The sequence below is a fragment of the Pyxicephalus adspersus genome, chromosome 5 (assembly GCF_032062135.1).
Source record: "Pyxicephalus adspersus chromosome 5, UCB_Pads_2.0, whole genome shotgun sequence".
NCBI classification, from domain to species: domain Eukaryota; kingdom Metazoa; phylum Chordata; class Amphibia; order Anura; family Pyxicephalidae; genus Pyxicephalus; species Pyxicephalus adspersus.
The window spans coordinates 54,485,890-54,503,253 of NC_092862.1; the positions used below are offsets into that span (position 1 = coordinate 54,485,890).

At 35.6% G+C, this 17,364-nt stretch overlaps 1 protein-coding gene across 6 annotated transcripts in view; it reads left to right on the forward strand.

Annotated features, from left to right (window-relative positions):
* Nucleotides 1-17,364, forward strand: part of ZNF236 (zinc finger protein 236) — an 81,310-nt gene that overhangs the window by 30,198 nt on the left and 33,748 nt on the right. For 5 of the 6 annotated variants that reach the window (XM_072411535.1, XM_072411534.1, XM_072411531.1 and 2 more), the window contains 10 exons: nucleotides 1,471-1,684; nucleotides 2,062-2,340; nucleotides 6,317-6,520; nucleotides 8,386-8,530; nucleotides 10,004-10,264; nucleotides 12,591-12,832; nucleotides 14,413-14,514; nucleotides 14,605-14,756; nucleotides 16,026-16,129; nucleotides 16,372-16,523. In XM_072411535.1, coding sequence (XP_072267636.1) covers nucleotides 1,471-1,684; nucleotides 2,062-2,340; nucleotides 6,317-6,520; nucleotides 8,386-8,530; nucleotides 10,004-10,264; nucleotides 12,591-12,832; nucleotides 14,413-14,514; nucleotides 14,605-14,756; nucleotides 16,026-16,129; nucleotides 16,372-16,523 — 1,855 coding nt within the window. The remainder of the gene's footprint in view (nucleotides 1-1,470; nucleotides 1,685-2,061; nucleotides 2,341-6,316; nucleotides 6,521-8,385; nucleotides 8,531-10,003; nucleotides 10,265-12,590; nucleotides 12,833-14,412; nucleotides 14,515-14,604; nucleotides 14,757-16,025; nucleotides 16,130-16,371; nucleotides 16,524-17,364) is intronic. The other variant, XM_072411533.1, reaches the window with a different exon arrangement.

A 17,364-nucleotide genomic window follows, 5' to 3' on the forward strand; every position in this document is an offset into this window, starting at 1 on the left:
TGCACAGAACATTAGTAAGACCTAATCTGGAATATGAAGTTTAGTTTTGGGCACCTGTCACAAAAAAAATAATGTTGTAGAACTGGAGAGTGCAGGGAGCAACTGAACTAATAAATGGCATGGATAAGCTCAACCATACATAAAGATAAGCTAAACTGAATTTATACTCCTTTGAAAAGAGGTATTTACGGAGAATATGTTCACTGTGTATAAATATATTAATGGCCCATATCGTGAACTTACTGAAAATAGTTCTAGCTCAGTAGATTGTTTTAAAAAAAAAAAAAAGCATATATGTTGCCTATATAAACATAAATGGCTAATTTCATTTTTATGTAATCACACCAGAACGATGATCTAGTCGATATGCAATTCCCTTAAGGGATCAGGAAGGAATATTTTTGTTGCCCTGTGAGAGCAAATTGGACCATTCTTTTTAAGGGAGGGTGTTTGCCTTCCTCTGAATTAAATGTAAGTTTAGAATCCTGAATATGCAGGTTTCTATTTATTATACCCTATTAGCCTGTGTCTTTTTGTGGCCTCCTAGGGCATAGAACTTTTTTCCTCCATTTTTCTTTCTCCAATATTTATTCAAATAAAGGAAATTGTACTTAAAGTTGTGATGCCGAAAATTGCTGTAAGCATAGTGGCAGATGATAGTGATATTAAAGTACATCCCATTTACTCATGAACTTCTTAGTGACTTACCTGCTGCAATGTCCTCTAACCCTAACATCCACCTTATGTCGCTGGCTACCCCACTCAGTGAATTCCTATAACTTTTGGTATATTTGCATTTTAAATCTGACAACCCAAAAATGAAGGTAATTTCCAGTCACCTTTCTCTTGTTTTCTTCCAATTCATTGTTCCCCTATAACATAATTTTATCTGAATATTGATATATAATTTCAGGTGTCACAGCTGACAAAATCTAAAATATTAGGTATCATGCAAGACAAATGATGGCTATGAATGGTATTGAGTAGTTTAGTCTGAATACCATGAACATATACAGCTGCATTTACTATTTGTCCATCTGTTTAAAAGTAAACATAGCAAGCTTTATCTTGGTTGTTTCCAATGACAATCTTTATATCTGATCTTTTTGTAAATTTGATACATTTTGTTCAGCATGCTTCTTTCCCTTTTCCAAATATAAAGTTTGCTGCATATATATTGAATATAGGAAAATGACTATTGAGATCTACAATAAAACAAAATGTGCATTTGTGTTTACATGTGCATTTAATTTGATTTATCCCTGGCCAAAACAGGAAGTTTTAGAAAATCTTGAAAACTGAATGGTGGTGGTGGTGGGGTTGGAGTAGTATTAATAATTACAGAAGCTGTAATACTAGAGCATACAGCAATATTACATTTGTGGAGTGAAGTTCAGCAGGAGGTGTTGCAAATTTTGCTCCCCAATTCGATACCATTTACAGTTTTCTTTCTTGTTGCTTCCATGTTAGCAAGCTCTAGAAAACAGTGGACTGTCATCAATTCCAGTTGCTCCGCTTCCCAGTGACACAAGTCACGCTAAGACAACTGATCAGGAAATTGAATGTCTTTCACATCAGCAAATGGAATGTAATGACCAGGAGCATGGGGTGGATCAAGAAGATCAAGATAAAAATGAGAAATCTGAGAAAAGAATATTTAAGAAGAAATCGACGTTCACACCAGGTAATACTATAACTGACTGAGACACATGCTGCAATAATACAAGAAGTATTTTTAAGTAAAAAATATTCTTGTCACAAACCAAGATGTTGTAAACTTGATGTATCATAAAAAATTGATAAAGCTGGATTTCCCTTAAGTAACTAACCTGAAAACTACAGAACTTGGTAAGATCAGGTGGATCTAGGGCTGCAGCAAGCTCTGATTGATGTGAGATGTCATATTTTGTGACAGGGTTAATTTAGGGGAAAAAAAAGATGAAATCCAATCAATGATTTTAGGCAACTGATTTTCTGTGGCAGACTAAAGCTGTTTACTTATCACTGTGATGAGTTTATGAATAACTAATGTATCCACAATTACTGACAAGAAGTTCTCAGTTTCAGGATCAGTCAGGGAGGAAAGTGGCGTGCGATGGCATATGTGTACATACTGCGCAAAGGAGTTTAAGAAGCCAAGCGACTTGGTACGACACATTCGTATTCACACACATGAGAAGCCATTCAAGTGTCTGCAGTGTTTCCGGGCCTTCGCTGTGAAAAGCACACTCACCGCTCACATCAAGACACACACTGGCATAAAGGCTTTTAAGTGTGACTTCTGCATGAAATGCTTTTCTACCTCTGGAAGTTTAAAGGTTCATATACGCCTGCACACTGGTAAGTCGTTCTAATTTGATTGGTGTTACTTAGACAGAAGTTAGATATTTTGATTGGTGTTACTTAGACAGAAGTTTTGTTTTATATACATACTTACTGAACTTGAGTTGACAAATCACAGAAGAAACTCTTCATTCAAAAATGAATATCTATTGGATGACAATAGGAAGAAATATTTGTACATGGGACTTTTAAGGCAGCGTATATATCCTATTTAATGTACAGCGCTGCGTAATATGTTGGCGCTATATAAATCCTGTTTATAAATATTAATAATCAGGTATATTGTGTAAAAACAAAAGCTTTAATCAAACAAAATATATTGCTACAAACAACACATATTAAAATATCTACTACCTCTATAACAAAAAGAAGCAACAGTTACAGATTAAAAAAACAAAGTGCTACAAATATTCACATCACCCAGGTTAGTACATGTAATGGGTATGCTGTAATAATCCACTGTATGCTGTAATACACGTTTCGCAGATAAAATCCGCTTCCTCAGGGATTCAATTTATACCGATATTTAGTATGGCAGCACACCAATATCAAAGAACGATGGTCCCACAATTCTTTTGGGGACATCACGGATGATGGCTCCCCCCCCCCCCCCCATCCCACCCCCCCCACACATCTCCAGTGGACTTAGCATTTCTACATCTTATGACGGCTGTCCCTCCTGGAGTTTTCCTGAGGTCCACCATTACAATCGTACTACCCTATACTGGTCTTTTTAGACACTGGTTTAAAAAACATTTTTTGATTCTCAATTTTTTGCAGTTCATTAGGAGAAATGAGCTAGAATTCATCATCATGACTCATCATTTAAATAGCATTTTTTATAACACATACACAGATATAGATACATCAGATAGATACCACAGATACAAGCAGAAGTAAGAAAAGTGTAACTATGTTGCAGTTGTATTCTCTAGTTATATGTTCATTCTGTGTTATTAAACTTTTATTCAGACATGTAATGCAATCATTTGGATTTTGAATTTTGGCTGTGCTAAATGGGTTGACCAGTAGATGAAAGAAGCATATGGCTTCAATTCCAAACAACTACACACAACTGATCAGTTCTTATTATTGTTGTCCAATAGTTTGCTTTGCAGAAGACAACTATCTGCATATATTTTTGCCTAAACTACCCTTTGGTTCCTACCAACAGTTTGTTTTTGGAATAAATGTAAACCATAAAGTCAACCACTTAATTTTCTATAGAGATCAGTGGACATGCACCAAAACACATGTTAGTATGCATTGTATTCTGTGTAATGAGCTTTGTTCTGCAAACAAATGCTATGGTGCCCTCATATATGTTGTCACATGTTACCGGTATCATGTTCCAGTGTATGCTGTATAGTTACCTACAAAACATACATTGCTGGTGGGGTTGAGGACAGTTTTCGTAAACTGGTATAACAAATGATAATATTTTATTTATTTGAGTATATTTAATACTTCTTTCCCTCACTGTAAACTTTATATGATTGTATCTTTTATTGAGCCCATTTATAATTTGTACTTTTTTCATTGTTCAGGAAGAGGAAACTGTATTGTGTGTAGCTAAAGTAGTCTTAAGTTTTTTTTACCTTGTACCCACAGTGCTTTTCATATATGTAAAATATATGTAAATTTTAATGATAGACCGATTGACTTTATATATGGTACGTTAAATAATTAATATGATATTTTAGATGAACTTCCTTCTATCCACTGATGAAGTAAATCTGTGATCTGGAAACTCATTGAAAGAAAATATCTACATATCTGCAACTTGACAAGAAGATAAAATGAATCAAATAGCAGTGTCATGTATAGATCTCATAGGGGGTGTGTCATAGCTCTTCAGAATCTTTTATATGAGCTCTTTGAATTAATTTAAATAAAAAAAAATGTTTTGATTTTTAGGCACCTAGAAAGTTCTGCTTTCCATTTCTGGTATTACCCTATAGAAAAATTAAGGATATGGTATGCAGAAAACACCATTAGCCTGATTAGAGTTTAAAGCCCAGTTATTTTTTGAGGGTTTATCCCCACCCCCTGGTGCTCTTCAATCAAGCAAAGCTTATGTACTTTGGGCATCAAAGAACCAATTTTATAATACAAACAGCAAGAGTTCCACCTTTTAGCTGCAGTTAGTAGGCAGGCTTATATACTTAAAGGGGAACTAAACCCCCCAGGTACCTGGAGCGATCAGGCAGACAGGTAGGAGGGACTATTGTAGAAAGGAAATTGCCTGTCCCTTTCTGCAATATTGATCTACCTGATCATGAATTTTTCAAAAGTGGAACTTTAGTTTTCACCTTTTGTTTTAATTCACCAAAAATGTTATTAGTTGATTAAAACTGAGGATTCTGTTAGGCTTGTCTTTAAATATGTCTTTAAATTTATTTGGCATTATTTATTAAAACAGAATAACATTTAGCTTAAATCTTTGTGTAAGAAATTGATATCTAAAAATCAACATTTAAATCTGATTATCTAAATAGGACACCTACATTATTAGGAAAACAGAGTTATTATAATTTGATGCACGTCGGTAATTTCTCAGATGGATGAAAGCCCAGCAAGAGATAGACGGGAGACCTGGAAGCATAAAAGCAGAGAAGGCAAGCAAACTGCTGAGATTTGTTGGCTGCTCTGTATCTTCCACTAGATTAGACTAAGAGGATCTACCTCCATACACACTTGTAACAGCAGTTCACTAAGTAATACAAAGAAGGACTTATGTGTACATTGAATGCATGAAGAATATGACTACTACCAATTATTTTCATGATCTCAAATCATGCTCTTGGCCAGAGAATGGCAGGATTGATGGAATTACAATGTCAGCTGCTATATTGGAAAATAAATGATTTAATTTGCCTTATAAGTGTGCTATTAGTCTGTCAGGGAGCCTGGAATGAGAGAAAAACTGCACTGTTATTTCTCAAGTAGCAGCTATATTACCATGTCTGTTCTAAAAGAAAATTTAGGACTAGTTTCACTTTGGATAATTTAGTCAAAATAATGTATGAACCTATATTCTAGGTCATCTAAGGTTTAGTAAGCTGTAAGCTTTCTTTATTACTCTCCAGGGTACAGTTTCGCTGTTTTTAAAGCCCAACTCAAGCCAAATCTGTTTATATTTTGGATAGAGCGAGGGTTAGGTTTTCATTTTTTGGTTTGCAGTCTGTGTCCCTTGGACGGAGATTTTTCCCAATGACAATTTACTTATTGCTGTCAGTGCATTTTAACCTGGTAATAGGAATATCAGAGTCGTCCCATCAGACAAGGGGATATGAAGAAATTAAGCCAAATACCTAATTTGGTTTGACATAAGCTGGTCGAATTCCTTACTCAGTAGCTGAAAGTTTTTCATGCATAGAATGTTGTTCACTGTGACCCTCGATAGTATTAGGAGTGGAAAGGTAGGATATTTTCCAAAGAGTGGATATGATTTATGTATTTGCCATTAAAAATGCCAATACATAAGTTTTTTTTTGGACCTGGGAAGAGAGACAGTGGAAACATTTTTAGAAATGGTGAGATATGTTTTTATAAAGTCATTACAATATAAGGATATTAAAATATATGTAGGTAGGTTCCTGCTTTGGCTCCACACCTTCTGCATAGCATGTGTTTGGTACAATTGAACGGGACTTTTTTTACTGTGTGTAACTAGGGATAAAGGTTTACATTTAAGAATGAAGGGCTTCAGCCCATCCTTTTCTGATTTTGGACAACCAAAGTCCCAATTCCATTTTCTGATACACAGGGAATGGAAGGTGTCCTACCCTGTCATCATCATTTTATAAAAAAAAGCAACAGGGCAGGGTGGTTCTGAAATGTTACATCTTATAACATATTATAGCACAAAAAAAGTAAGTACATTACCATACTGTGTCAAAGTGGAGCCGTAATAATCTCCAAACCCCAGCCATTCTGAATATGACGATACTGTGATTTTGTTTCTTTTCAGGTGTTAGACCATTTGCTTGCCCACATTGTGAAAAGAAATTCCGTACTTCAGGGCACAGAAAGACTCACATAGCTTCACATTTTAAGCAGTGTGAGCTACGAAAGTTGCGTCAACAGCGAAAGCCTGGTAAAGTACGTAATGGGAAGAATAATGTCCCGGTGGCAGAAATTCCATTGCAGGAGCCTATACTTATTACGGATTTGGGTAAGCAATGATATTTAGGAAGATGTACAATTATGGGAATGGGAATATTTTTGGATTAAAATTAAGCAAACAATTTTTTGGCATATTTTCTCAATATTTTGTTAAATTTTTTTGTTATTTTGCCAAATTTTAAGGACATGTTTGCATATTAGGAGAAACAGCGAACTCGGAATACCAGTATGATGAAAGTTCTATATACTTTTCCAGTGCCAGCTTTCTGCTTCTTCTTCCACACATTTTAGATGCTTTACTGTCATTCTTTGCCAACTTGTGCTGGGCCAAGGAATTTCATAGCAACTTAATTGTGCTCAGAACTGTAATGAGAAATAGTAATTGTGCACCCTAGCAAAAAAATGCACTATTATATAAAGCATGTCATAAATGTCATCACTTTTAATTAAAAAGGAATGTATGGTATTTTATATATACCTTATTATTAGGTTCAGGGAACTTTTTTTTAGGTTAGATAAATATGAATAATTCATATTTACTGCTATTAGCCAGTATGTGGTAATACTCTATTACTTCTACAGAGTCCGCTGAAACTTTTCTGTCAATAGCTTTTAGATTTATTACCTGTTATCCAGGTCTATTCACAAGTAAGACACACAGCTGAATTATTTAGAAGGACTCTCTTTTATTAACTAATTAAAATATTTATTTGTAAAATCCCCTTCCTTACCAAATTTACTTGAAAGGACAACTTCACTAAGTTAAGTTGTTGTTTATAAATCTCCCAGAACCCAGAGAGGAAATAACTTACCTTTTCACCCAGTTCCAGAGATATTCACTGTGTAGCCCCTGTGTAGTAACCTTCAATGAAAGTTATTTGCCCATTGAGCATGCACGCCACTGCCTCAATAATTTCTTTAGGTAATCCATATTCATAATAGGCAGCACCATCCAGAGGAATATGGGCTCGGCCAACCTAACATAACGGTTCTTGATTCGTCAGCAGGTTCCTCTTCTGTGGAATTCTCATGATATATTTTTAAAAGATCAGTATCGTGGGATGCTGCTGCAACAGACACAGATAAAATGAGGGTTTTTTTTTATTTAACTGAAAGCTCCATTTAATATTTCAACAAAGTTGTTGTTTATGGTGCATTTTCTATGTCAAATCTAACCACTTTCTGGTTAGAGCCAAGCAAGAGTACCTGCACCAACAAACCACCATGTTTTTCATTTATTTTAGTTAGAATAAAAGGAAATAGTAGAAAAGTTATTTTTTAGAGGGTGTACCATGCATTTTCTGCCAATTTACACTGACTTTTTTGTGTTTAACTGCAATGTCACTTGTTTCCCTGAGCTGAGCAGGTCAATTATCTTCAGATGACAGTGTAATGACTTGGTTAGAAGATGGGCTTGTTTGAGCATGCATGGCGAATTTTCTGTTCTGTAACATTTTAACAAAAGTATCATGGCAAAGTTGAAATTGCTTAGTGCCGATTTTGTTGTGTGATAGCGTTACAAACACACATCTTAACAACTCCTTCAAGACCAAGAAGCTAGAATCGACTAGAACATTTTGTGGGTCTCCATGTTTGCTTTATACTCATATTTAGGGCGAACACAAATTTTCTATTGTTTTGGAAAGAGCAAAAAAGAAATAGAGTTTTTGTTGTTTTTTTTTCATCTCTATGCCTTTTTAGGAAGATTTCCTCTGTAATGACAAATCACTCTTTCTTTTTGTCTTTGTTTTAACGTCACCTAGGCTGTGTTATTGCAGTAGCAATGCCAGCCTCTGGTATCCCCTCCTCCAGGTGTGCACACAGTCACGGGCATAGACTATATTGTATTTTTGCTTACCTATCTTTTGCATGTATTTATTATTGCCATACTAAAACAGTATTTTTCTTTTTAAGGTCTTATCCAGCCTATCCCTCGGAATAGTCAATTTTTTCAGAGCTATTTCATTAATAGTTACACACATGAAGTTGATCGCCCGTATAAGTGTTACTACTGTCAACGTGCCTATAAGAAGTCCTGCCACCTAAAGCAGCATATCAGGTAATGATATCATCAGGTATATTTTAATGATGGCTATGACATGTTTATATGAGATCAGCTGTACATTTTCAACTGTAAGCAGCTTCATGGGTTAAAGGTGAACAAGTCTATCTTTGTTCCTTTTCTTTGTTTTTGTAGCTTAATAGCATATGCAACAGACTGTGCCGTTATTTATGCTTTCATTACTTGGGCATCCTGTTTCAAAGTTGTTTGCTTTATCTCCTATCTAAAATTTAAATAACTTGTCTTTTAAGCAAGAATAGCAGTTACCACTTGGGTTGTCACCAATCACCTATCATATTCTAAACCATTTGTGTAGCCTAGCATAGGAGCTTTTAAAGTTACAAATTTCTTTCTTTGCTGTTCACATGAGCAAGAGCTTTCAATTTTTGGTTCAGATTTCGAGAAAGGTACTAGCACTGGAGCCTTGAAATCAGGCTGGTTAGTCATGAGATGGTGTCTGGCACATGTTTCCCATGTCCCTCAGCACCATTCTGGTCCGTGGCTGAAAGGAAAAACAGAGCTCAGTGGCTGAAAACAAGTGCTTAGTAAAGCTTTTGCTTGGATTAATTACCCATTGATTGCATGATGGTGATGCTTGAATTTTGCCTGGTCTTCGTAGTGGAACCCTTTTGTTGTTAGAGAATTTGAAAGCTGGGCCAGTCACGGCCAGAAGACTGGATGTGATTCTGCAGCCAATATATGTGCGTTAAGACTTATTAACAAATTGTAACCAGTTGTTTATCTAGTGTATAAACAACTGAGTTGTTCATTCTCTTTGCTTAATCAGGTAATGAAAATACCTCTTATAACCTAATTATGGAAATCATTAAAGTATGTTGTACTATATTTTTTGCCAGTTTGACTGAAAAGCATCACTTTTATATTGCAGAATATATATGATTTTCCTTAACATGGCCTAAGGACATACCAACACAGTGTGCTTTGCAAGTACCCTCACATATGTACAGGCAATATAATTGGCATCTCAGAAATGGTATTTAGCTGGTGGCATGAGTTTCAAATAAAATGTCATGTTGGTGTGGCAAATGTACAAATATGGCATTCACCATTGTAAATTGACACTTGGAAACCTGTATAGAAAAAAATTGTAAGCTACTATAACAAATCTTTTTTTTTTAAATATATCTTTTTAAGATGTTAAATTGATCCAAAGGCTTCAATACTTTGTTTTTTTTAACCATTTTCCATTTGGAACAAACTAAAAACACCTAGATCTGTATATGATGTACCTGCCTAAATATATCATTGTAGTTTTTACATAATTCATTGGATAAATGAATGTTGGATTTTGTCTAAGAAACAACAAACTTCATGCAATTTACAGACAACCTAAATCTTTTGCAGAGCCTCTCTGGAATACGGAAGAGTTTCCTATTTTGAGATGATTTCATGTAGTTGTGTGTTTTCTTTTTTAGGAAAGCTAAACATTTTTGCTTTTTTGTACCATAGGTCCCACACTGGTGAGAAGCCCTTTAAGTGTACTCAATGTGGAAGAGGTTTTGCATCCTCTGGAGTCTTAAAGGCTCATGTTAGAACTCATACTGGATTAAGGTCCCATAAGTGCCCAATATGCAATGGAGCTTTTACGACTGGTGGTAGTCTCCGGCGTCACATGGGTATTCATAATGACTTACGGCCATATATGTGCCCTTATTGTCAGAAAACATTTAAGACCTCCTTAAACTGCAAAAAACACATGAAAACCCACAGGTAAGTGAAGTGATACATATTCAAATGTATTTAATTCTAACTTGTCTCGGTTACTCTTAGGAGCCACCAGTCCTCATGCAAGCAGTGAACTGGCTCTTGGGTATAGCTCTAAAAAACATAAAATGCCTTGATTTGTCACAGCTTCTAATATGCTCACAATTTGCAATACAGAAAAGGAGCCTGTTCAGGAGGAGGGAGAAATGGGGCCAAACTTGACTTTTATAGATACAAGCAGAATTGTCATGTTCAGATGTCCATAGCTTTAGATCAACATTATAAAAGGCTTATGAGTGGCTTTGTTTAAAGCTGGGGGAATATGACATTTTTTAATTAACCTTGGGTCATCTTTTTGTTTCAAATCATTATTTTGATATTTACTGAAACCTCTTTATTTACAGCTGTAGGCTTAAGTCTATTTTCAAGGTAATAAACGGAGATACCCAGACATGCACAGAGTAAATACTCAGATATTTATTTTATATTATTGCATTTGACAGTGTCCCCTACATTTCAAGCTTTTTATCTCCCAATATGAAACTATTCAAGTCATTTTCTAGGTCTTCTTTACAGTTTTTTCATTTGGCCTAATTAGAATCGTAATTGCTGAATGCAGACTGGGGCATTATTGTCCTCAATCCACAGCTACTGTGAACAGAATATATATTCTGGTTATTATGATGTTTTATTTATGTCATTTTGCAGACTCTCTTTCTGATCTCCATGGAACAATACATTTATTCATTTTACTGTATGAATGTGTATAGAAAAATACATCCAGCTTGCTGGGAAAAGCAAGGGGTCAGGGGTGAAAATGATTGTGTTGGCTTGGTTTCAAAACAAGATGAGGGCTTAAAAAATAGTCTTGCTTTTTTGTGTCAGCTTTGGCTGGGTTTTTCCCCTATGTAAGTCTGTTTATGCTCCCTGTTTAAGACCTGTTTTTCAGTATTGCCTTTGGTATGTTTAGTGACGGGTAACCTTTGGTATTAATATAGGACATAGAATATTTTTGATTAGTAATTTAAAGGATTTGTAATTATAACAGTGGGATCAAGACCAATGTAACTGGAACATATGTGATTGGCAGTGGTGTTATCTGAAAGGTTCTTCAACAAATTTGAATTCTTTGTTCCTTGCTTGTCAATAAAAATAAAGCCCAAAAGTACCCACCAGTAGCACGCCTGATTGTATCTGTCCTTGCAAATAGTCTTTTCTTTTTTTTGGAGACTTTACACATTTATCACATCTCGTAGAAGAACCTGTCCAGTTGTACAAAGTGTCACAAGGTTAAGAACAAAAATATTTTTAACTTGAACAGAGCATAGCTGATCGTGACTTTTCTAGTGCTTTAGCTTTTTTATGAGCGCAATTTTAATTTTCTACTTAGAAGTGGGATGTTTGATAAATATATACATTATCTATATTTCTTGTTCCATGTAACATATCCAAAAGTCCATGTACTTAAGAGAACTCTTACTTACTATTAGACCAGTGAGGTAAGTCTAGTGAAAACCGAATTTATTTTTAAATGCTTTTTCATAGGTTTTTCATGCCCATGGACCCCATTGAACTTGTTTAACAAGAAACAAGATTGTAACTTTAGTATACCCTCCTATTCATAGTACCCAAAAAGGATAGACTCTATTGCCCAGCTATGTATGGAAGTAGTTCAGGAATTTAGGACCCTTCTGTAAGAAATATCATGGATTTGTTAAGGACATTACCCTCCAACTGGACGTCATTGGAATGTTCCATTTTAAAAACCCAAAAAAATCTTATGTTTAGAGATGAACTCAATTGTCTCATTGTGTTGCTCATTAAGCAGTAAAGGTGGCTCTCAAAAATATGTCCTTTTGTCCTTTGCCACTCCTATTAAATAGATTGTAGGAACTTAACGGATCAAGCTTGCATAGTGGTGGTTTCTTAAAACTCAGGGAAAAAGAGGGTGACTCAGGTAACTGCTTAAGATTTAAAATGGTTACCTGACACCTGCTGAATTTTGTGGATTTCTTCCCATATACATTTGGGATCTTGTCAATGTCAGTGGGTGCTGGGTCTTCTTGCATGGTCCTTTTAGTTGTTTGCGTGTTCTTCTTTCCTTGTATTTCTGTAAGTACAATGCCTTATTCTATTTTGTGAAGATAAAATTATGCTAGGTCTGTGCTTCTTCTCCCTTATTTTTATGTCCTAAAGTACTGAATGATGCAAAATTCTCAACTGTTTTATCCATTGGCTGTTTCTATTTCAAATGATTGTGTTTTGTTTACATAGAGTATAATTTAATATTGATTTCAGAGGTACTATAACTTACTGTTGTCTACTCTTCTAGATATGAAGTTGCCCACCAACTCCAACAACACCAGCCATCAACTTCTGAAGAAACGGCAGTAGATCAGATTCATGTATCCAACCAAATACAGGTTGAAATTGAAGGTGCTAATCTACATCAGCAAACCAATGTGGCTGCACAACAGGAAGCAATTTTACAGCTCAGTCCACAAGCAGATATGGACACAGTGTCACCTGCTCTAGAGCAGACACTTGCTGAACAACCTCTACAAACTGAAGAAGGTAAGCTTTAATGGCGGGGGCATCACAAGTCATCATCACACAGTACACACAGTAGATTTCATTGCACAACATACATCCTTGCATACTAATGAGGCAAACATTTCCTGAACAGTGTGTCTACTGTCCAATCTTTCCAACCTGCAATATTTCCATTCAGACAAAAATCTTTAACAAATGATAAACAACCTTCCTTCCTTAACCCTCAAAGCACCTGCATAAAGATCTATGGAGAAGCTGTTGATGAGCTGTTGAGAATTGTGATAATTTTGTTATTTCCAGGGACAAGGCAATATTGGGTCACAAAGAGGCTTTGCATGTAGCACCAACTAAATGATCTTTCTTACAGTTTTAAAGTTTTATTGTTTTTTTTTTTTTTTACAATGAAAACAAACAAGTCATAAACATGACAAAATTATGTCAAAAACATACATAAAGCAAGTTGGAACATATAACACATGCATGTAACATATCAACTGCTCCCTCAGGCTGTGGATAATAAATTAGTATTAACGCCTTGTAACAGAAATTGTATCCACTTTTTTTTTTCCCAAAGCCTAAAAAGATATTTATTCAATGCGTTTCATAGTATCAAAAAAGCTTTTTCAAGAAGAATGTATGGGAGCAACCAGCATTTCAAGCGGACCTAAACTAAAATGTTTACTTAGATGACCCTTTTATATAAAGTAAAATGCCTTTTTTTATTAAAAATAATAAAAAAAAAAGTTTAGCCCTTCCCCTTCTGTCTTGATTGTCATCTAATGTAAAGTCCGGGTATACCTATTCCGGCAGCCCCATAGAGAATGAATAGGGGCTGCAGTGAGCAGTATTAGTACCGCTCACTGCTGCTAGCTGTCGCTTGTGCAGATTCATGGTTGCCCTGTGAGTGCTCAAATGGCTGGCAAAGTGCATAAGTAGGAGTTACATCATTCAATCAATGAACAGAATCCCCTCTCCATGGATGTCCGTGGAGCTGGTGGTGAAGATTGCGTTGCCTGTTCTGTCCTTGACCTGTTATTGCTGCAGGGTGACAGCACAAGGTGAGTATGTGCCATAATTGGCAAGTATACTCTATATACTTCCTGATTATGGCAGAAGCTCACCACCCACCAATAAGTGTTCCGCTCTGCTTTAGGAGGCATTTAGGCAGTATGTAAGAGGCCAGGAGACATATTGTGTTTTCAGCAACTTCTTAGCATTGACTGTCAACTTGAAGTTCTTTCAGAGACAAACTTAGTCACACTAAGGATGTACAAATTTGAAAGATTTACACATTTTATTTTTTTCTATTTCTGATATATTATGCTGCAATTTATGGAATACCAAGTTCACAATTTTAAGGAATGAGTACAGATATATTTAAAATTAAATACATTCTTGCAGTAATCCCATTCTGAGTATTTCTCTTATCTACTTTTTAGTCTTGTTTACCGTAAATTAAAGTGTAAGACATGCAGATTTATTGAAAGGGAGTTGATGGTTTTTTAATATTACAGTTTACCCATAAACTAACTATACTCAATCAGTCTCTAATAAATTTCTTGAAGTGCCTTTATTTAGTGAAGATATTTGGACTTTTTCAGATAGATTTGTAACTTCCCAGCATGCTCTGCAAGAGAATATTGCCCATTATGAGTCTCAGGTCCTGCCTCCACAACCATTTGATCAGCAAGGGCTACCACAAGGTAAGCAGAGTAAACCAAAACCTTATCCTTATGTGTATCATATACTTTTTAACTGTTGTATTGTATCTAATATTGTAAAATCTTTTTTAGGCTTTACAGTAACTGATGGATTCAGCCAGCAAACTTCTTTCTCCGCTGTACAACAGTTACAGGACTCCAGCACTCTTGAATCTCAAGCTCTCTCTACAAGTTACCAACAGCCAACGCTTATGGAGGTACCCACCACAGACACAATTAATGTGGTAAATGTCTAATTAATTGTATTTATATGTCATATAACACTGAAATGAGTTTAACAAAAACTGGTAAGATTTTGTGATCGCTTCCAGTGACAGGAGAATAAATAAGCGCTATTCTGTTCTGTAAATAGGTGGTAGATGACGATTCAGTAGTGTCCAGTTGCACTCTTCCCCATAGGAAAGTACGGAGGTCACCCCTGCTTGTTTGTTGATAAATTATATCGGCAGACTGTACACGTGCTAGATTTTCATTTCAAACAGTCAGGACCGTTCATCTCGGCAACAATATAGCCTGTGTACATAGCTTCATTTTGCTGGCTACTTTTCTCATCTTAGGATACAGTAAGCTTGTGGTCAGAACTTTATCTATAGACTTTCAGTAAAAAACCCTTTATTCTCTTCACACATTTTTCGGCACTTATAGCAGTTGCCAAGGTTCATAATAATGCCTAAATAAGATGGGATACAGATAGTGACTTAACAAATCTGTATATTGATTATGAATAAACATAACATAGTGAGGACAAATTTAAAAATAACATTAAAAATGTTCAAGTAAAAATTTTTTTACTAAAAATATCAAAAATACAAAAACAGCACAAATTTAAAAATCAATAGCTAAATACATAAACAGCAGGTACTTTTACAACTGTAAAGGAGCTGTTAAGTATGACTTGTATTTTGTCATTACGTTTCATTAAGATGTAGGTACATTAGACTTTTCCTGCCTTTAGCTATACCCCTCCCTGAATTAGGACTGTGCATGCAGTTATGCAGATATATGTCATAGTCTCCAAATTGGCAGACATGTTAGTGTTGCAGATCATCTATGTTATCCTTCAGCTCAGTTTTGTAAGCAGTGGCCCTTCCCATTTGACTCCCAGCACATAGAAGGAAAGAGGGCTACTGGAGGTGTGACCATGCCAGCCTATGCCCAGAGTAAGAGGGTGATTGACCTGGGCACAACCAATGTTGAAGTGCAGTGGCAGACAGGCGTTCACTAAGGTATGAAGTGTGAAAATGAGGAGGCAAGTTGAGTAGTGAAAGCTGCTATTTTTGCTTATACGTGCAAAGACAGACAACAAAAAAAGCACAAACTAGCAGAGAAGAAGATGGTTGAAATCCCACAGATTCAACTTGCTGATGCTCTCTGCATTTTCTTACTAAACAAACCAGTACTTGTTTTGTAAACACGTTGTTTTTTCTCTTCCTTCCACAGTACCAATTTATAGTGGACCTGTTAACATGTAACCACATTTTTTATATTGCTAGACTGCTCGCCTAATTCAGGAAGAGACACATGAAGAAATTGAATTGCAGACCCAAAGAGCTCCATTTCTTGAGTCTACAGAGGATCAAAGCAGGCGTGCTTACAGGCAAGTACTAACTAGTAAACTGGGGAAGCTAAGTGTATGAAGTAACCCACATCAAAACGCAAATGCTTTTTCCCAAAGTGCAGCTACCAGCTGTAATAAACTATGTTAAAAGTAATGTCTTTCTGTAAAGAATGGAGTATTATAAAAGTCTTACTCTAATACAGCACCTTATATAAATGTATTAATTGGTATTTTATCTGGCGAAATAAAAGAATTTGGTATATTTTCTCTTTTTATCATAGATGTGAATATTGCAATAAAGGCTTTAAAAAGTCCAGCCATTTGAAACAGCATGTTCGATCCCACACTGGAGAAAAACCTTATAAGTGCTCTATGTGCGGTCGTGGTTTTGTTTCATCTGGGGTACTCAAATCGCATGAAAAGACTCATACAGGTAATTATTTACCTTTACAATAAGCCTGCGCTTTGCATTATATGAGGATGTTTACCTTTAAAGTGAATTATTTCCTTGTTCTGCATAAGGATATTTACCTATATTAAAATGAACATGTGCCATGCAATGCAGGGCAAAGCCATAGGTTCTCTTTCAAAACCCTGCCTTGCAGTTCATATTCTCCTTTCCTTGCACAATCCCTACTTCATTCAGTTCCCAGGAACAGAAGAAGCCTATCTATTTTTGAGACTTTTCTAGGGCATTGGACTTTTCCCATGTCATAGTGTAAGTTTTGAATGCTGCCTTAGAACTGTAATATGTAGTTAATCACCTACTCTACCATACCCAAAAGTTACAAATGACTGCTAGGTCTCTGACATGGACAGATCTTTTCCAGTTGCAGAAGGATCCACAATCCACCAAGGTCTTTTATTTAGGAGACAATACCCTTGTTGACCTTGGTTTCAGAAATGTTAAATGCGTTATCCTTATTTAATTGCTTCATCAGTTCTTCAACACTAAACATTAATAGGAATAGTGACTGGTTATTACAAACACAAAGACTATATTTTCAGTTGCACTGACAATTACATTGCCTATCTTCAACAAAAAAGTATATTTTATGAGAGTTTAAGTTTTAAAATGTAATTTTTTTATCCATAACTTATCTAAATGGCTCCATGGTAATTACATTGCCATGTAATTATTTTAATTGTGATGGGATGATGTGATTTATGCTTACATTAATAATTTTTCAATGACTCCAGTGAGACCTCCATCATGCTTAAAACTCCTTCTTCTATTACAGGCATAAACATTACAGATATATAATTATTCTATT